Here is a 22039-nt window from a genome sequence, read left to right as displayed (position 1 = left end):
ATGGGGGTGAGAGTAAAAAGTTTGAGCTTTAGAATGTTTTCAAACTTATGCTGTTACCAACTTAAAATAGACTTATAAATATGCAAACCTCATGCTAACCATAATACAAAAACCTACAGCAGGTACACAAAAGATAATGAGAAAGAAATCTAAGCATAACAATAAAGAAAGCCATCAAACCACAAAGAAAACAAAAGAACAGAGGAACTACAAATCAGCCAGAAAACATTAACAAAATGGCAGTAAGCACATACTTACCAATAATCAGTTTACATGTAAGTACAGAAAGTTCTCCAATCAAAAGATATGGAGTGGCTGAATGGATAAAAGAACAAGATCTATCTATATGCTTCCTACAAGAGGTTCACCTTCAGACATAAGGACACAAAGAGAAAGTGAAGAGATTAAAAAAGATATTCTGTGCAAATGACAACCAAAGCAGAGTGGGCATAGATACACTTACATCAGACAAAACAGACTTTAAAATAAAGACTGTATAAGAACCAAAGAAAAGCATTACATAATGATTTAAAAAAGCCAATGCAGGGGCACCTGGGTGGCTCAGTCAGTTGAGCACCTGACTCTTGATTTCAGCTCAGGTCATGATCTCACAGTTGGTGGGACTGAGCCCCATGCTGGGCTCCACACCTTCAGCACAGATTCTCTTTCCCCCCTCTCTGACCTCCCCCACCAAAATAAATAAATAAACATTTTTTTAAAAAGTCAATCCAACAGGAGGATATAACATTTACAAATATTTATGCACCCAACATAAGACCATATAAATATTTAAAACAAATCTCAATAAACCAGCATGGGACTTTGATATTCTCCTTTCATCAATGGATAGATTATCCAGTCATAAAATCAGTAAGGAAATATCACCTTAATGTACACATTAGACCAGATGGACATAGCAAATATATACGGCAAAACAACAGAATATATAGTCTTCTCAAGTCAACATGGAAATTCTCCAGGATATTAAACCACAAGAAAAGTCTTAATAAATTTAAGAAGACTGAAATCACATCAAGCATCTTTTCCAACCACAATGGTATGAAACTAGAAATCAATTAATTACAAAAAGAAAATTGGAAAATTCACAAATATGTGGAGATTAAGCAGCACACTACTTGGCAACCAATGCTTCAACCAAGAAATCAAGAGAAATCAAAAAATACCTGGAGACAAATGAAAATAAAAATAGAGCATACCAAAACTCATGGGATGCAGCAAAAGCAGTTCTAAAAGAGATAGGCAATAAACGCCTACATCAAGAAACAAGATACATCTCAAATAAACAATCTAATTTTACACCTCAAGGAACTACCAAAAGAAGAACAAATGAAGGATAAAGTTGATAGAAGGAAGGAAAAAACAAAGATCAGAGATGAAATAATGAAATAAGTAATAAAAAGCAAAAGAAAACATCAATGAAACCAAGAGCTGGTTCTTTGATAATTTAAACAAAATTGACAAACATTTAGCTAAAGTCACCAAGAAAAAAAGAGAGGACTCAAAATCAGAAATGAAAGAGATGTTAGACTGACAATACAGAAATACAAAAGTTCATAAGAAACTACTATGTACTTACTACTATGTAAGAAAATTTAATCAATAATCAAACACCTCCTAACAAAAAAATGTCCAGAACCTGATGGCTTCACTGGTAAATTCTGTCAAACATTCAAAAAAGAATTAACACCAACCCTTCTCTTAACTCTTCCAAAAAAATTGAAGAGGAGAGAACACTTCCTAACTCATTTTATAAGGCCAGAATTATTAATACCAAGGCCAGATATGGACATCACAAGAAAAAAAAAAAATTACAGGCCAATTTCCCTAATGAACATACACACCAAGTCTGTAACAAAATATTACCACACTGAATTCATAAATACATTAAAAGGACAATACATACACCATGAACATATGGGATTTATTCCCAGAGATGCAAGGATGATAAACATCCACAAATCAATCAATGTGGTGTATACATTAACAAAATGAAAAATAAAAATCATATGATAATCTCAATAGATACAGAAAAAGCATTTGAAAAAATTCACCATCCAGTTAAGATAAAAGCTCTCAACAAAGCAGGTATAGACAGAATGTAACTCAAGATAATAAAAGCCATGTATGACAAGCCTACAGCTAACAATGACTTAACAGTGAAAACCTGGAAGCTTTTCTTCAAAAATCAGGAACAAGACAAGGATGCCACTTCATTCAACATATAGTATAAGAAATCCTAGCTAGAGCATTCAGGCAAGAAAAAGAAATACAGGCATCCAAATTGGAGAGGAAAAAATAAAACTGTCACTATTTGTAGATGACATGGTATTCTACAGAGAAAACTCTGAAGACCACCAAAAAAAAAAAAAAAAAAAAAAAAAAAAAAAAAAAAAACTGTCAGAGCTAATAAGCAAATTTAGTACAGTAAAATACAAAACTCAATACACAAAAATCTGACGCATTTCTATAAATAATGAACTATCAGAGAAATCAAGAAAACAATCCCACTTATAACTGCATCAAGAAGAATACCTAAGAATAACTTTAACAAAGGAGGCCAAGACCTGTACACTGAAAAATAGAAGATATAGATGAAAGAAACTGAAGATGACACAAATAAATGGAAAGATAATACATATTCCTGAACTGGAAGAATTAATATCGTTAAAATGTCCATAGTACTTAAAGCAATCTACAGATTTAAAATCCCTGTCAAAATTTCAATGGCATTTTTCATAGAAACAGAATGATCCTAATAGTTGTATGGAACCACAAAAGACCAGATAGCCAAAGCAATCTTGAGACAAAGAACAAAGCCAGAGGCACCACACTCCCTAATTTCAAACTATATTACTATGTTATACTAATCAAAACAATATGGTATCGACATAAAAACAGACACACAGATCAATGGAACAGATTGGAGCCCAGAAATAAACCTATGCATATATGGTCAATTAATTTACAACAAAGGAGCCAAGAATATTCAATGGAGAAAGGACAGTTTCTTCAATAAATGGTGTTGGGTAAACTGGACAGGCACACACAAAAGAATGAAACTGGACCACTATGTTACACCACACACAAAAATTAACTCAAAATGGATAAAAAACTTGAATGTAAGACCTGAAACCATAAAAATCCTAGAATTCAACATTTGTGATAAGCTCCCTGACACAGACCTTGGCAATGATTTTTTCAATCTGACACCAAAAGCAAAAATAATCAAATGGGACTATAGCAAACTAAAAAGCTTCTGCATAGCAAAGGAAACTATCAACAAAATGAAAAGGCAACCTACCAACTGGGTGAAAATATTTGCAAATGATGTATCTGATAAGGGATAAGGTGTTAATATCCAAAATATATTTTAAAAAAACTCATACAACTCAATTGAAAAAAAAATGTAATTAAAAATGAGAAGAGGATTTGAATATAAGTTTTCCAAAGAAGACATACAGATGGACAACAGCTATATGAAAAGGTACTCAACAACATTTATCAAGTAAATGTAAATAACAACTATAAATCAATATAACCTCACCTCTATTAGAATGGTTAGAATAAAAAAAAAAAAAAAAAAAAAAAAAACAAGAAATAATGAGTCCTGGTTAAGATGTAGAAAAAAGGCAACACTCTTACACTATTTTTGGGAATGTAAATTGGTGCAGCTACTATGGAAAACAGTAAGGAGGTTTCTCAAAAAAATCAAAAACAGAATTACCATATGTTTCAGTAATTCCACTTCTTGGCATTCATGTGAAGAAAACAAAAACACTAATTTGAAAAGATATATGTACCCCCATTTTCAGCATTATTTACAATAGCCAAGAAATAGGAACAAACTAAATGTCCACTGATGGATAGATGAGTAAAGAAAATATGGTGTATATACACATTGTAATATTATTCAGACATAAAGGAAATACTGCCATTTGTAACAACATAGATGGACTATGAAAGTATTATGCTAAGTGAAATAAGTCAGACGTAAAAAGATGGATTTTGAAGGCATTATGCTAAGTGAAATAAATCAGATATAAAAAGGTAAATACTAGATGATCTCACTTGTATGTGGAATGTAAAAACAAAACAAAACAAAATCAAACAAATAAAACCAAGCTCAAGGATACAGAGAACAGATTAGTGGTTGTTTGAGTCACTGGGGTAGGGTGGTTGAGGGAGCAGGCAAAACAGATAAGGGGATCTAAAGATACACATTTTCAGTTATAACATGAGTAAGTCATGTGGGTGTAGTGTTCAACAGTGACTATAGCTAATACCGTACTGCATGTTTGAAAGTTGCTAGGAGAGTGGATCTTAAAGGTTCTCATGACAGAAATTTTTTTAATTATATATGGTGACTATGGTAACTGGACTACTATGGTGATCATTCTTATATATGTAAATACCAAATCAAGATACTGTACACCTGAAACTAACATATTACATATATCATTATATCTCATACTTATTATATATCTCATACATATTATACCTCATCTTAAAAAAAGAAAAAAAAATGAGCAGCCACAGGACCTATGGGAATATAATAAAAGATCTAACACTTTTCTCATTGAACTTCGGGTGGTTAAAGAAGGGGGTGGGATTGAAAAAGTATTCTAAGAAGTAAAGCTGAAAACTTCCCACATCAGCAAGATGTATATCTACAAACCTAAGAAGGTGAGCAAATTCCAAACAGGATGTACCCAAAGAAATCCACACTAAGACACATCATAATTAAACTAAAGGCAAAGAAAATATTGTAAAAGCAGCCAAAGAAAAACACCTTAACTATGGTGGAATAACAATTCGTGTAACAGCAAATTTTTCATCAGAAACCACAGAGGCCAGCTGAAAGCAACAAAATATTTTTAAAGTGATGGGGGGAAAAAAAGGAATCATTAACACAGAATCCTAAATACAACAAAAACCTCCTTCAGGAATGAAAGGAAAATAAAACATTCTCAGATGAAGGCAAACTAAGAACATATGTCATCAGCAGACCCACACTAAAAGAATGGCTAACGGAAGTTCTCTAAACAGAATGGAAACAATAAAAGGAAAACCTTGGCACTCAGGAAGGAAGAACATACAGTAAGTAATACATGGGTAAATACAATAGTATTTTCTTCATCTCTTGACTTTTCTAACATGTCTGAACCTTCACCCAAAAATTATAGTATTACCAAATGTGGTTATAAATACAAGCAACAAAATATTTAAGGCAATCATATAAACAGAAAAGGATAAAGGGAAGGTTTCTGTGCATCAATCAAACTGGTTAAATGACACAACCAGGAAACTGTCCTTAGTTATACATATATAATGTATTAACCACACAAACTACTAAAAAGGATACACAAAAAAATAAACTCAAAAACACTATAGATAAATCAAAATGGAATTCTAAAAATGGTCAAGAGAGGCAGTATGAACAAAACAAAAATGAATAAAACAGAGCAAAGAGAAAATGTAAAACAGAAGTCTTAATTTAAGCAACAATTTATCAATAATTACATGAAATTCAATGCAGTCTAAATGAAGACACCAATTAAAAGACAGATATTGGGGCGCCTGGGTGGCGCAGTCGGTTAAGCGTCCGACTTCAGCCAGGTCACGATCTCGCGGTCCGTGAGTTCGAGCCCCGCGTCGGGCTCTGGGCTGATGGCTCAGAGCCTGGAGCCTGTTTCCGATTCTGTGTCTCCCTCTCTCTCTGCCCCTCCCCCGTTCATGCTCTGTCTCTCTCTGTCCCAAAAATAAATAAAAACGTTGAAGAAAAAAAATAAAAATAAAAAATAAAAAAATAAAAGACAGATATTGGCAGAGTAGACTAAATAACAGAACCCAACTATAAGCCATATACAAGAAAGTAACTTCAAATGGGCAAAAGTAAATGGACAGAAAAAACAAAAAGCATGCAAACAGAAAGCAAGAACGGGTATATTAGTGTCAAATAAACGTCAGAGCAAAGATAATTACTAGAAACACAGAGCAACATTAAAAAATGAGAAGAGGTGCCTGGGTGGCTCAGTCAGTAAAGTGTTTGACTTAGGCTCAGGTCATGAACTCACAGTTCATGACTTCAAGCCCCCAATCAGACTCTGTGTTGACAGCTCAGAGCCTGGAGCCTGCTTTGGATTCTGCGTCTCCCTCTCTCTCTGTTCCTCCCCACTTGTACTCTGTCTCCCTCTCCCTCAAAAATAAGATTAAAAAACAAAATTTTTTTTTCAATATATGAAATTTATTGTCAAATTGGTTTCCATACAACACCCAGTGCTCATCCCAAAAGGTGCCCTCGTCAATACCCATCACCCACCCTCCTCTCCCTCCCACCCCCCATCAACCCTCAGTTTGTTCTCAGTTTTTAAGAGTCTCTTATGCTTTGGCTCTCTCTCCCACCCTAACCTCTTTTTTTCTTTTTTTCCTTCCCCTCCCCCATGGGTTTCTGTTAAGTTTCTCAGGATCCACATAAGAGTGAAAACATATGGTATCTGTCTTTCTCTGTATGGCTTATTTCACTTAGCATAACACTCTCCAGTTCCATCCACGTTGCTACAAAGGGCCATATTTCATTCTTTCCCATTGCTGTTGACTGCCACAATTTCTTTATCCATTCATCAGTTGGTGGACATTTAGGCTCTTTCCATAATTTGGGTATTGTTGAGAGTGCTGCTATAAACATTGGGGTACAAGTGCCCCTATGCATCAGTACTCCTGTATCCCTTGGGTAAATTCCTAGCAGTGCTATTGCTGAGTCATAGGGTAGATCTTAAAAAAAAATTTTTTTAATGAGATAATTGTCAATCCACCATTAAAACATAATAATTCTAAATGTGTATGCACCAAACCACAAAATATGTGAACAACAACAACAAAAAAAACTGAAAAGAGAAAAGGACATTTACATACCCTTACAGTTGAAGACCTCAACATTTCTCTCAACAACTGACACAACAAGACACAAAAGAATGCAACAACACCACTGGATCTACCCACAGGATCTTGGATTGGAACAACCAACACAATCTAATCAACATGTTTCAAACACTCCAGCAAATAGTAGAATACACAATCATTCACAACAAATATCAAAACAGTCATATCCTGAGCCACAAAACAAACCTCAACAAATTTAAAAGAAGTGAAATCACAGAGTATGTTCTCCAAAACAATGGAAACAAACTAGAAACAGAAAAATTCAGTTACAGAAAAATAATGGGAAAATCGCCATACTCCTGGGAACAAAACAACACACTCTTAAATAATCCATGGGTCAAAGAGGAAGGGATATCAAAAATATACTGACTTGAATTAAGTTGTAAATAGAACACAGCAAAATGGGGGGCATGGGGGGAGTTAAAGCAGTCATGAGAGAAATGTACAGTACTGGCGCGCCTGGTGGTTCAGTTGCTTGAGTGTCCCACTCTTGATTTCAGCTCAGGTCATGATCTGATGGGTCATGAAATCAAGCCCCGCATCAGGCTATGCACTGACACTGCAGAGCCTACTTGGGATTCTCTCTATCCCTTCTCTCTATACCACTTCCTTGCTTGTGTTTGCTTGCTCACTCTCTCTCAAAATAAATAAATAAACTTTAAAAAACAAACAAAAAAAGAAATGTACAGTACTAAATACATCATCTGAAAAGTGGGAAACTTTCAAATCAATAAATATAAGCTCCCATCTCAGCAACTTAGGAAAAAAATAGCAAGATAAATCAAAAAGTAAGCAAAAAAAAAATGGAAATAACTAAGAGCAAAAACAGTAAGATTGAAAATGGAAAAAACAGTAGAGAAAAATCAATAAAACAGAGAACTGGTTCTTTCAAAAGATCACAAAAACTGACACACCCATAAACAGGACTGACAAAAAACAAAAAGAGAACAGACATGAATTACAATTATCAAGAAAGAAACTGGCTCAGGGCTCCTGGGTGGCTCAGTCGGTTAAGCGTCCAACTCTTGATTTCGGCTCAGGTCATTATCTCAGGGTTCATGAGATCAAGCCCCATGTCGGGCTCTACAATGACAGCACGGAGCCTGCTTGAGATTCTCTCTCGTGCTCCCTCTTTCTCTGATCCTCCCCCATTCACACTCCTACTCTCCCAAAATAAACTTAAAAAAAAGAAAGAAAGAAATGGGCTCTACAGATAATTAGGAGCTATTAGGGAACAATTCTACACATATAAATTAGACAACTTAGACAAAATGGGCAGATTCCTCAAAAAATACAAACTACCCCAACTCAGCAAATACAAAACAGATCATTTAAATTGCCATACAACTGGGGCACCTGGGCGGGTCAGTTGCTTTGACTTTGGCTCAGGTCATGATCTCACAGTTCATGGGTTCAAGCCCCACGTTGGGCTCTGTGCTGACAGCTCAGAGCCTGGAGCCTGCTTTGGATTCTGTGTCTCCCTCTCCTTCTGCTGCTCCCCAACTCATGCTCACTCTCTCTCTCTCTCTCTCAAAAATGAATAAACATTAAAAAAAAAACTTTTTAGGGGCGCCTGGGTGGCTGTCAGTTGAGCATCCGACTTCGGCTCAGGTCATGATCTCATGGTTCATGAGTTCGGGCCCCACATTGGGTTCTGTGCTGACAGCTCAGAGCCTGGAGCCTGCTTCAGATTCTGTGTCTCCCTCTCTTTCTGCCCCTCCCCCACACACACTCTGTCTCTCTCTGCCTCTCAAAAATAAATAAACATTAAAAAAATAATAAAAAATTAAATTAAATTAAAATTAAAAATTAAAAAATTTTTTAAAAAGAAAAAGAAACTGCCATACAACTATTAAGAAAACTGAATTCATAATTTAAGAATCTCAAAAAGGAAATCACAAGATTCAAATTGCTTCACTAAAGAATGTTACCAAATATTAAAACATAATTGACAGATTCTAAACAAGCTCTTCTGTAATACAGAAAAGGGAATACTCCCAATACATTTTAAGAAGCTAGTATTAGCATGATATCAAAACCCAAAACAGTACCAAAAAAAAAAATTACAGAATATTGTTCTCGTGAATTTGGGCACAAAAATCTTTAACAAAATATTAGTAAGTAAAATTAACTTAATTCTAGAATTAATAAAAAGAACATCATCACCAAGTGGTGTTTATTCCAAGAATGCAAAGCTGGTTCAATAGTCAAAAATCAGATCCTTCATATTAACAAACTAAACGGGGGAAAAATCACATGACAAATCAAGCAATGTAGAAAAAGCATTGGATAAAATTCGACACTCATTCACAATAAAAACTCTCAGGAAACTGGAATAGACAGGAACTTCTTCACCTTTATAAAAAGCATCTATAAAACTTATGCTAACATTATAGTTAACAATGAAAAGACTAAATGTTTTCCCCTTAAGATCAGGAATAAAGTAAGGCTGCTCTCACCACTTTTATAAAACATAGTAAAGAAGTTCTAGCCAGAACAATAAGGCAAAAAAATGTAATAGAAAACACATAGATTGGAAAGGGAGAAATAAAACTGATTGTCTACATAGAAAATTCAAGAAAGCCTCCTAGAGTAATAAGGTTGCAGGATACAAGATAAACATATAGAAATAAATTGTATTTCTATACACTAGCAATGAATACATGGATATTAAATTATCCACTAGCAATGAACACATGGATATTAAATTATCCAAAAGTTATCTAACAATTTGTAAGGAAAGGCAAAGGAACCAGAACAGCTAGAACAATATGAAAAAATAATAATAAAGTGGGAAGAACCAGTCTATCTGATTTCAAAACTTACTCTTAGTTATAGTAATGAAGAGCATGCTGTGGGCAGAGAGATACACATGTGGATTAGAACAGAATAGAGAAACCAGAAATAGACCACACAAGGATACCCAAATAATTCTTGACAAACGTGCAAAACCAATTCAATGGAAAAAAGGTAGCCTTTTCAAAAAATGGTGGAGCAATTATTTATAAGCAAAATAATAATAATAAAATAAAAAATAAAAAAAAAACCACTTGACTTAAACCTCACATTGCACACAAAATTTAACTCAAATGAAACAGGAGCATACATGAAAAACATAAAACTACAAAACTTTTAGAGAAAAAACAGAGGAAAATCTTCAGGCTCAAGGTCTAGGCAAAGAAGAGAAGGAAGAGGAGGAGGAGGAAGAAAAAGAAAGCAAAATCTATACTGAACTTTATCAAAATTTTGAAACTTTTGCTGCGCTAAAGACACTGTTGAGAGGGTGAAAAGATAAGCTATGAACTGAGAGAAATTATTTGCAAACCATATATAAGACAAAGGACTAGTATCTGGAATATATACAGAAGTGTAAAAACACCATGATAGAAAGAAAAAGAAAAATCTAACATGAATAGGTATTCTACTGAAGAAGATACACAGATGGTAAACAGCCACAGGATTCTGCAAGTTAAAACCATAATGAGATACCACACCACACACCTAATAATAAAAAAAAAAGTGACAACACCAAATGATGGTGAGGACACAGAGAAACAGGATCACTCATACGCTGCTGGAAATGAAATGGTGTAGCCACTGTGGAAAAGTTTGCCAGGTCCTCAAAAAATTAAACACAGAATTACTACATGATGCAGCAATTCCATTCCTGGGTATATACACAAATAACTGAAAGCAGAACTTATGTATACTTACACTCATAGCAGCATTATTCACAACAGCTAAAAGATAGCAGCAACATACATGCCCATCCATGGATGAAAGGATAAACAAAATGTGATCTATACACATAATGGACTATTATTCAACCTTTAAAAGGAAGGAAATTCTCACACATACTACAACATAGATGAACCTTGAAGACATTATGCTAAATAATGAAATAAGCCAGACATAAAAGGACAAATACTTTATGATTCCACTTACACAAGGTAACCAACTAGTCAAAATCCTAAAGACAGAAAGTAGAATTGTGTTTCCAGGGGCTGAGGGTAGGGAAGAAACATGAGTTACCATTTAATAAGTATAAAGTTTCCTTCAGTTTGGGAATATGAAAAGGTTCTGTAAATGGATGGTGGTGATGATTACAAAACATTGTGAATATGTTTAATGTCACTGAATTGTATACTTAAAAGTGGTTGAACCAGTCAATTGTATGTTATGTAGAATTTACCAGAATATAAAAAAATTTTTAAGTTAAATTTTTAAGAGTTCCATAACTGGGGGTGTCTGAGTGGCTCAGTCAGTTAAGTGTCTGACTTTGGTTCAGGTCATGATCTTGCAGTCCATGAGTTCAAGCCCCATATCGGGCTCTGTGCTAACAGCTCAGAGCCCGGAGCCTGCTTCAGATTCTGTGTCTCCCTCTCTTTCTTCCCCTTTCCCACTTGCGCCCTGTCTCTCTCTCTCTCAAAAATAAAGAAACATTAAAAAAAATTTTTTAAAGAATTCCATAACTGTGACATCTGGATGGCTCAGTCGGCTTAGCATCCAACTCTTGATTCCGACTCAGGCCATGATCCCAGGGTCATGGGTTCAAGCCCCACGCTGGGCTGTGTGCTGAGCATGAAACCAGCTTAAGATTCTCTCTCGCTTCCCCTCTGCTCCTCTCCCTCACACTCTCTCTCTAAAATAAATTTTAAAAAAAGAATTCCACTACCAAAAAACAAATGTCCATCTGGTCCATCTGATACTTTCCAAAGTACCAGAATCTCAGAAGTTCAGAATACATACCTGGTTGTTTGCCCCATACCCAGCTCTCTAGGATTGATCTGGCCCTACATGCAGGTGCAGGAGTTTCTTCTTCATCTCTTTTCTCTTTGTCATTCAGATCTTCTTTCTTTGTTCCACTTTGAGTATCAACTCCATCATCTAAAAAATTAAAAATCAAAAAAATATCTATAAATTCCTTTTCAAAATGTAGCATCCACTTGTCAGTCTCTTTGCAAATGTCCCTCCCAAAAATGGAAAGTTCATTACAATACTCAACATTAGCTGAAAATTTGAGGATTAAAAGAAAATTATATGAATCATCACCATAAAAGGTACAGTGTGATTTATGAAGTAATGAATGGCCCAGTAACCTTTTAATAAAGAAATCAATATATCATTCAAACTCTTCTTTGAAGCATGTCTTCTAAAATATTCCATCAATTCCTTACTACATTTCACAACTAAGAAACTTAGTCTTTTTTTTTTTAATTTCCTTAAATAATCTCAACACCCAACTTGGGGCTCAAACTCATGACCCCAAGATCAACAGTCATGTGTTCTACCCACTGAGCCAGCCAGGTGCCCCCCAGAAACTTAGCTTTGATATCACCTAATTGAATTTCATGTGAACTGCTTTTATCCAGTGACCCCCAAGTGCGTCCAAAAGAAGGGAGGATGTGTAATGGGAGCATGATTCAAAAATCATTTTTAACTCTATATATTGCCCTACTCCACCGAGAACCACTGCTACACAGGACCACCACCATTGACAGAGTATAATTCAGGAGTTTTGGGACCCAAAAGTTGAAAACCATGACTTTAGACCACTGACAATTTAGGTTTCAGTCAAGAACAAATGTCATGAAACTCCTTACAGAGCAAATAAAGACACAGCTCACCTAAACCTTGAAGTATAAACATGTCCTATCCTAGAAGGCCAATACTAAATGAATTATTTTCTACATAATTAGAAATACACATATAAATCTGTGAAAGAGATATCATATTACAAACAGGAGTATCTAAAAATAACTAAAACCAACAAGTGACAAGTACTCAAGAAACTCCCATATTCTGTAAGAAAATTATCAGATATCAAACAGGAGAAATCCCAAACGACTAATGCTATGAAGAGTTACTCAAACTCATGTTTATAAAAATATAAAGTAAAACAATAAAATACTACATTACATTCACCAAATTGGCAATCATTCGTAAACTAAAATATAAGCTCCAAGACAGGATTTTTTCCCCCTCTTCATCTGGTACTTGGTTATCCCAAGTACCTAGAACAATGCATGCCAAGAAGTAAGCCTTCAATGATCTGTTGGATAATTAAGTAACGTGAAGTGTCAGTGGAAATGTGGGGCTAGAGGCACAGGTGGCCAAAGGGTAGACAGATGTTTTTTGAAATATGTACATTTTTATACATTGCAAATATAAAATCACATAGCATCTCTAAATTAAGCACTAATGTTTGCTTAAGTCATAGAAAAAGACCTGGAATGAGGTTCTCAGCCCTCAGAAGCACTGGGTGAGGGGTATGCATATACACACTTCTATACACATGCGCACACATATCTTTGATACCACGCCTGAGTTCTGTCACCTGAGATTCTGGTTGAGTTGCTCTGGGACAGGACCTGGGCACTACCTTTTTTAAGTTGCTAAGTATTTCTAATATTCAGCCAGTATTAAGGATCACTAGCACAGAAGATATAATTTTACTAACTCAGTGTAAATGCAACTGACCAAACAACATGGTAGATTTTTTTGGTTTTTTTTTAATACAATTTATTGTCAAATTGGCTAACATACAGTATGTACAGTGTGTTCTTGGTTTGGGGGGTAGATTCCCATGGCTCATCGCTTACATACAACACCCAGTGCTCATCCCAACAAGGGCCCTCCTCAATGCCCATCAGCCATCTTTCCCTCTCCTCCACCCCGTCATCAAACCTCAGTTTGTTCTCTGTATTTAAGAGTCTCTTATGGTTTGCCTCCCTCCCTCTCTGTAACTGTTTTTTCCTCTTCCCTTCCCCCATGGTCTTCTGTTCAGTTTCTTAAGATTCACATGAGTGAAACATGATATCTGTCTTTCTCTGACTGACTTATTTCACTCAGCATAATACCTTCCAGTTCCATCCACACTGCTGCAAATGGCATGATTTCATTCTTTCTCATTGCCAAGTAGTATTCCATTGTATATACTAACCACATCTTCTTTATCCATTCATCAGTTGATAGGCATTTAGGCTTTTTCCATAATTTGGCTATTGTTGAAAGCACTGCTATAAACATTGGGGTACATGTGCCCCTATGAATCAGTACTCCTGTATCCTTTGATAAATTCCTAGTAGTGCTATTGCTGGGTTGTAGGGTAGTTCTATTTTTAATTTTTTGAGGAACCTCCATACTGTTTTCCAGAGCGGCTGCACCAGTTTGCATTCCCACAAACAGTGCAAGAAGGTTCCCATTTCTCCACATCCTCACCAGTATCTGTTGTTTCTTGAGTTGTTCATTTTAGCGACTCTGACCAGTGTGAGGTGGTATCTCGGTGTGGTTTTGATTTGTATTTCCCTGATGATGAGTGACACTGAGCATCTTTTCATGTGTCTCTGGCCATCTGGATGTCTTCTTTGGAAAAGTGTCTATTCATGTCTTCTGCCCATTTCTTCACTGGATTATTTGTTTTTCAAGTAACAATGGTAGTGTTTTAGATACCACAACCTCTCTTAATGTAACAAACTAAGGCCACACAGAATAAAACTTTTTTTTTTAAAGTAAGACAAGTGAGAGGAGAGGCCAAATAACTATGGCACTTGTGTTTTTAACAAGTTACTGTCTTTTTGCTAAAAACTAAATAATGAAAGAATTGTTACTGAGTTTTTTAATTAAGAACAGGGGTTTGCAAAATTTGGGGGTTTTTGCACAAGTGTGAGAGAAGTGTCCTGGAATGAAAACCTGATTCTCCAAATTCAATCTTTTACAAGCAGTTAGGCATAAGATCAGTCAACATCTCTAACCTTCAGTTCTGCCATCAGTGAAAGCTCAGAAGCCCACCTCCAACCTGCTATATGACAGAGGAACACCAGCATCTACATGGAGGACTTGGCCCCAGCTCGCATGTGTCATCCCATTTGCTCCTCACTAGACACAAATAACCTTACTAGATATCTAGACCCCAACCTCCTGGAGACTGACTGGCATTCTGTAGAGGAAGAGGCAGGTCACCAGAACCCCAAATCTTTCCTGTAACAACTCAGAAGATGATCACTATGAGTTACTGCACAAAACAGAAAATGCCAGAATACTGAGAAAATTTGGAGAGGGAGAGAGGGAAGGGAGAAGGGGAGGAAAGAGAGACAAAGACAGAGAATCAAAGGCTAGCACAGAAAGAAAAGGCAAGGTTAAAGCAGAGAATGGTTTCAAAGCATTACCCTCTGGGTTGTGGGCCCTGTACTGGTCCACTGCACCCATCACTCCATTGTCCATGCCTCTGTCACAACAAAGATCCTGATCCCCAAGTCTGTAGAGAAAACATCCACGGCAACAGTGGGCACAGCAAAGGGGTTAATTCAAGGCCAGTGTACACCAGGGTCCTTAAATCCTATAAAGCAACCAGTGCCATGAGGGAGGCTCCTAGCCCTGACAATACTGACTTGAAGCTCTTAGGAGGAAAAAAAAATTAAATTGAAACAAAGGTCCACAATTTGACCCAACTTGAACCCCAAAGTTTACTGAAAGAATTTATACAACAAAAAGATAAATGAGCTTTCATGACTCTATAATACAGGGTTCTTTTTATTCATACTCGGCTGTGTTGATTAAACTTGTTTACAATGAACATTGTCATTCCATTAATTTAAAAATGTTTAGGGGCGCCTGTGTGGCTCAGTCAGTTAAGCATCTGACTCTTGATCTCAGCTCAGGCAATGATCTCACAATTCATGAGGTCGAGCCCCATGTCTGCCTCTGCACGGACAGCATGAAGTCTGCTTGGAATTCTCTCTCTCCTCTCTCTCTGCCCCTCCCCTGCTTGTGTGCACACACTCTCTCTAATAAAACTTTTTAAAAAATTATTAAAAATATGTAAACCTACTTTTCATGTTTTTAATTTAAATTTTAGTTAACATACAATGCAATATTGGTTTCAGGAGAATTCAGTGATTTATCACTCACATACAACACCCAGTGCTCATCACAACAAGGGCTCTCTTTTAACACCCATCACCCATCAAGCACATCTCCCACCCACTTCCCTCCAACAACCCTAAGTTTGTTTCTATCGCTAAGATTCTCTGTGGTTTGTTTCCCTCTCTTCTCTTTTTCCCACCACTTCCCATGTGTTCATGTTTCGTTTCTTAAGTTCCACATGAATGAAATCATATGGTATTTGTCTTTCTCTAATTAACTTATTTCGCTTAGCATAATACATTCTAGCTCCATCCACATCATTTCAAATAGCAAGATTTCATTCTCTTGATGAAACACACTCCATCTTCCCTATCCATTCATCAGTCAACGTACATTTGGGCTCTTTCCACAGTTTGGCTATTGTTGATAATGCTGCTATAAACACTGGGATGCATGTACCCTTTCGAATCTTTATTTTTGTATCCTTTGGGTAAATACCAAATATTCAATTGCTAGATTGTAGGGCAGTTCTATTTTTTAGTTTCATGAAGAACCTCCATACTGTTCTCCAAAGTAGCTGCACCAGTTTGCATTCCCACCAACAGTGCAAGAGGGCTCCCCTTTCTCTGTATCCTTGCCAACACCTGTTGTTTCTTGTGTTGGTAATTTTAGCCATTCTGACAGATGTGAGGTTATATCTCATCATGGTTTTGATTTGTATTTCCCTGAACATGAGTGATGTTGAGCATCTTTTCACGCATCTGTTAGCCATCAGGATGTCTTCTTTGGAAAAGTGTCTATTCATTCTTCTGCCCATTTCTTAACTAAGTTGTTTGTTTTCTGGGTGCTGAGTTTGAAAAATTCTTTATAGATTTTGGGTACTAACCCATTATCAGATATGTCATTTGCAAATATCTTCTCACATTCTGTTAGGCTGCCTTTTAATTTTGTTGATTACTTCCTTCACTGTGCAGAAGCTTTTTATCTTGATGAAGTCCCAGTAGTTCACGTTTGCTTCTGTTTCCCTTGACTCTGGTGACATATCTAGTAAGAAGTTGCTCTGGTCAAGCTCAAAGAGGTTGCTGACTGTGTTCTCCTCTAGGATTTTGATGATTTCCTGTCTCACATTTAGGTCTTTCATCCCTTTTGAGTTTATTTTTGTGTAAGGTGTAAGAAAGTGGTCCAGGTTCATTCTTCTGCATTTCGCCATCCAGTTTTCCCAACACCCATTGTTGAAGAGACGGTCTTTTTTCCATCGGCTATTCTTTCCTGTTTTGTCGAAGATGAGCTGACCAATATAGTTGTGGGTCCATTTCTGGGTTTTCTATTCTGTTCCACTGATCTATGTGTCTGTGTTTGTGCTGGTACCATACTGTCTTGATGACTACAGCTTTATAATATAGCTTGAAATCCAGAATCATGATGCCACAAGTTTTTTCTTTTTCAGAACTGCTTTGGCTATTCCAGTCTTCTGTGGTTCCACACAAATTTTTTTGGGTTGTTTGTTTTAGCTCTGTGAAGAATGCTGGTGGTATTTTCATGGGGACTGCATTAAATGCGCAGACTGTTTTGGGTAGTATGGATATTTTAAGAATGTTTGTTCTTCCAATCCATGAGCATGGAATGCTTTTCCATTTCTTTGCATCTTCTTCAATTCTTTCATAAGTCTTCTATAGTTTTCAGAGCACAGATCTTTTACCTCTTTAGTTAGGTTTATTCCTAGGTATCTTATTGGTTTTGGTGCAATTATAAATGGGACTGATTCCTTAATTTCTTTTTCTACTGCTTCATTATCGGTGTACAGAAATGCAACAGATTTCTGCACGTTGATTTTATATCCTACAACTTTGCTGAATTCAAGGATTAGCTCTAGCAATTGTTTGGTGGAGTCTTTCAGGTTTTCTACATAGAGTATCATGTTGTCCGCAAATAGTGAAAGTTTGACTTCTTACTTGCTGATCTGTATGCCATTTATTTCCTTTTGTTGTCTGATTGCTTGGTCTTCCAATACTATGTTAAATAGTAAAGGTGAGAGTGGGCATCCTTGTCTTGTTCCTGACCGTAGGGGAAAGGCTCTCACTTTCTCCCTACTGAGGATGATATTAGCTGTGGGTCTTTCACATATGGCCTTTATGATGTTGAGGTTGTTTTATCTATCCCTACTTTGTTGAGAGTTTTTATCCAGAATGTATTTCATCAAATGCTTTTTCTGCATCTACTGAGAGGATCATATGGTTCTTATCCTTTATTTTAGGAATGTGGTGTAGAAATAACCAGCCTTGCATCCCAGGAATAAATCCCACTTGATCATAATAAATAATTCTTTTCATGTACTGTTGAATTCTATTTGCTAGTATCTTGTTGAGAATTTTTATATATGTTACAGGTTCTGAATTAACTTTAGTATCTGCTAAAATGCACCAATTGGCAAACCTCCAAGGATTTTAATCAATAGTGGGGCTCAGATTACATTTATGCCTGGAGATCCCACTAAATGTAAACAAAGTACCCCCTATAATCTTAGGAAAATTACTACATATAATCTATAGGACAACAGGTATGCCTTATTTTAACCATCAGAACTATTGTCTTGCCTAAATTTCCCCTGGTCATAGCAACTACTGCCCTAAAATATCCCATCGTAGGCCTAGATGTTCTGACACAATGAATAATTAATTAAAATTAAGTATTTAGCCATTATAAATTGGCTTAACAAATATGGGACCTGTTATACAATGAACTTTGTCCTCCAAAAAGATGTTTTAGTTCTAATCTCCAGTACCTATGAATGTGACCTTATTTGCAAAAACGGTCTTTGCAGATGACCAAGTTAAGATGAAGCCATCAGGAGGGCACCTGGGTGGCTCAGTTGTCTGTGTGTATGCCTCTTGATTTAGGCTGAGGTCATGATCTCACTGTTTGTGGGTTCAAGCCCCACAGCAGGCTCTGCACTGGCAGTGCAGAGTCTTTTAGGATTCTCTCTCTCCCCCTCTCTCTGCCCCTTCCTTGCTCACTCTCTCTCTCTCTCTCTCTCTCTCAAAATAAACAAATGAACATTTAAAAAAAAATGTTTTAATGATGAAATCATTAGGGTGGGCCCTAATCCAGTATAACTAGTATCCTCACAAAAAGAGGAAATTTGAACACAGATATACACAGAAGAAAGACAATGTGAAAACACAGGGAGACAATGTCATCTAGAAGCCAAGGAGAGAGGCTTGGAAGACCCTTCTCTCTTAGCCCTCAAAAGGATACAACCCAGTTGACACCTTGATTTCAGACTTGTAGACTGAAGAACTGTGAGACAATACGTTTCTGTTGTTTAAGCTTCCTAATTTGTAGTATTCTGTTACAGCAGGCCTAGGAAATTAATAACAAATACTCCTTTTCACACCCTCAGAGACTTTTTCACTAAAGAGGCTTTAGGAACTTACTTCCTAAACTTACTTCCTTACTTGCAAGCCCCCTGGAGTCTCCAAACCACCTGTAATGACAACATATTGCCCGGGGGCTTCAGATGTAAGGGCTCTTACCAGCCCTACACTATGCATCATCGGAGTGGAAACTGCTGGCCATATACTGAGTTTTCCTGGAAACAGAGGCTCCCAAAGAACCTGAGCCTATGACCGTCCACACTCAGCTCCCCACTATGCTTTGGGTCATGGAAGCAACCTCCCTACAAGCTTGACACAGCTATAACATGGAACCAAACCTGGGCCCCTTGCCCACTTGTACAAGGGGGTGGACTCCCCTGTTCTCAGTCCCTTTTCTAATGCCACAATGCTGAAAGTCACCCCTCTCCATGGCTACTGGAGCCCCTTAGATCAACTGAATGAACAGAACTTGGAGTTCACACACTTTATGGACAGCATCTCTACCATCATATGTGATGGAGCTCAATGGAATGCTGCTGCTTTCATCCCCTTGTGAGGGTGTCCCTAAGAAAGGATGGGACCCAAAGGCCAGTACAATTAGCAAAACCTCTGACAGCTGTTTTAGCTCTGGACTTTCTAACCAACAAATGGCCCCATATGCACATTTTTACAAACCTTTGAGCCATAGCCTTAGTGTTGATCTTTTGGGGGTAAAGAACTCCAAGAATCTCTTGCCTCACAGACATCGAAACTATAAATCAAGGTGGGGCACCTGGGTGGCTCAGTCAGTTAAGTGTCCAACTTTGGCTCAGGTCATGAACTCGAGGTTAGTGAGTTCGAGCCCTGCATTGGGCTCTGTACTGACAGCTCAGAGCCTGGAGCCTGCTTCGGATTCTGTGTCTCCCTCTCTCTTCCTCCTCCGCTTGCACTCCGTCTCTCTCTCTCTGTCTCTCAAAAATAAAGATTAAAAAAGAAAGAAAACTTGAAAATATAAATCAAGGTGATACATCCCTATGTATACTAAGGCCCCAATATGAGGCCTCACTTGTCTTATCCTTGTAAGGACAAGGACCATTACTCCTTACACCCCTCTGGAGTTGACCAAAGAATTCATTCCACTTCTCAGAATACACTATGCTGGGCTCTTTAGGAAAGCATTCAATGACACTTCCACCTCCCCTAGAAGAGGAGTCATCGAGTTTACTTGAGAAGCACAATAGACTCCTCAGAGAACTTCTATTTAAATTACTCACAATTGGCAAATGGAATTTTTGTCACCATTGCCACAGGTAATGATTAACCTTAAATGAACGCCCCCTGGGGGCATATACTCCCCACACCAATACCACAAGGGTCACTTGATGAACTATATTTCCATAACAAAGGATACTTGTAAAGTTCACGTTTTTGATGTCCACCTCACCATATGGTCCTCTCCTTCCCGGTCAAGTACCAACTCACTTCCTAGGAAGCACTTTCCCCCTAAAAGTCTCAGTCATCACCAAGGTTTAAACTGATGTCATGGCATCAAAAGGCCAATTATGGTATAAGGACTAAAATTAGGGTTCTACATGTTAAAGTGCTGAAACAAAACAACTATTAACTAGAATTCTACATGTAGCAAATAGATCTATCATTCTCAAATGAAGAAAAACTAAGAGAATTTGTCATCAGCACCTATTTTAATAGAATTGCTAAAAAGATCTTAAGAACAAAGGAAACAATAGTAGAGGGGAATTTGGAACATCTGGAATAAAAAATGAGCAATAACAGTGATATATATAACAGTAAATAAATTATTCTTCTCTTAGGTTTCTTTACATTCACTTGAAGACTGAAAGCAAAAATTTCAACATTGTCTAATAAGATTTTCAAAGCATGTGGAAGTAATATATAAATAATACAATTATAACATAAAGGGAGAAGAGTAAAGATACCTATAGGTGGTAAAGTTTCTACATTCAATTAAAGTGGTAAAATACTGATTTAAATAAACTGAAATGTTTAAGTACACATTTTGTAATCCCTTATAGCAACCATTAAAAAAACTATAAACAAATACACTCAAAAATCACAATAAATAAACTGAAATGGAATACTAAAAAAATGTTCAAATACCCTAAAAGAGGCAGGTAAGGTAAACAGGAAAAAAAAGCAGAAAACAAGTAAAAAAAAACAAACAATAAAATGATATTCTTAAACCAAAACATATCATTAATGATACTACATATAAATAGTCTAAACACAAATTAAAAGACAAAGTGTCAGAATGGATTTTTTTAAATGACTCAGTTATATGCCATCTCTAAAAATTCATTTAATATGTAATGATACAAGGCATCTAAAAGTAAATGAGTGGAGGGGTGCCTGCATGGCTCAGTCACTTAAGCGTCCATCTCTTGATTTCCACTTGGATCATGATCTCGTGATTCATGAGTTCGAGTCCTGCATCAGGCTCTGTTCTGACAGCATGGAGCCTGCTTGGGATTCTCTCTCTCCTTCTCTCTCTGCCCCTCCTCTGCTTGCATGCTTGCATGTTTGCGCACGCGCTCTCTCTCTCTCTCTCTCTCAAAATAAATAAATAAACTTAAAAAAAAAAGTAAATGGGTGGAAAAAATATATACCAAGAAACACTAATCAAAAGAAAGGTGAAATGACTTTATTAATATGAGACAAAACAGATTCCACAGCAAAGAAAATTACCAGAGATGAAGAGCAATAATAATAAAGGGGTAAATTTTCAAGAAAACATAACAATCTTACATGCATATGAAGTTAACAATAAGCCATCAAAACACAAAATGAGAACTGCAAGGTAAAATGGACCAACTTACAATTAT

General features: G+C 36.6%; 1 protein-coding gene across 6 annotated transcripts in view; it reads right to left on the bottom strand.

Annotated features, from left to right (window-relative positions):
- The window catches only part of HERC2 (HECT and RLD domain containing E3 ubiquitin protein ligase 2), a 268401-nt gene that overhangs the window by 220889 nt on the left and 25473 nt on the right, over window positions 1-22039 (bottom strand). For all 6 annotated transcript variants that reach the window (XM_086711321.1, XM_086711320.1, XM_086711319.1 and 3 more), the window contains one exon: window positions 11710-11847. In XM_086711321.1, the coding sequence (XP_086567447.1) occupies window positions 11710-11847 (138 nt within the window). The remainder of the gene's footprint in view (window positions 1-11709; window positions 11848-22039) is intronic.

The sequence above is a fragment of the Puma concolor genome, chromosome B3 (genome assembly GCF_028749965.1).
Source record: "Puma concolor isolate L17-30 chromosome B3, mPumCon1.1.hap2, whole genome shotgun sequence".
NCBI lineage: Eukaryota > Metazoa > Chordata > Mammalia > Carnivora > Felidae > Puma > Puma concolor.
This window is presented reverse-complemented; position numbering and strand designations above follow the sequence as displayed.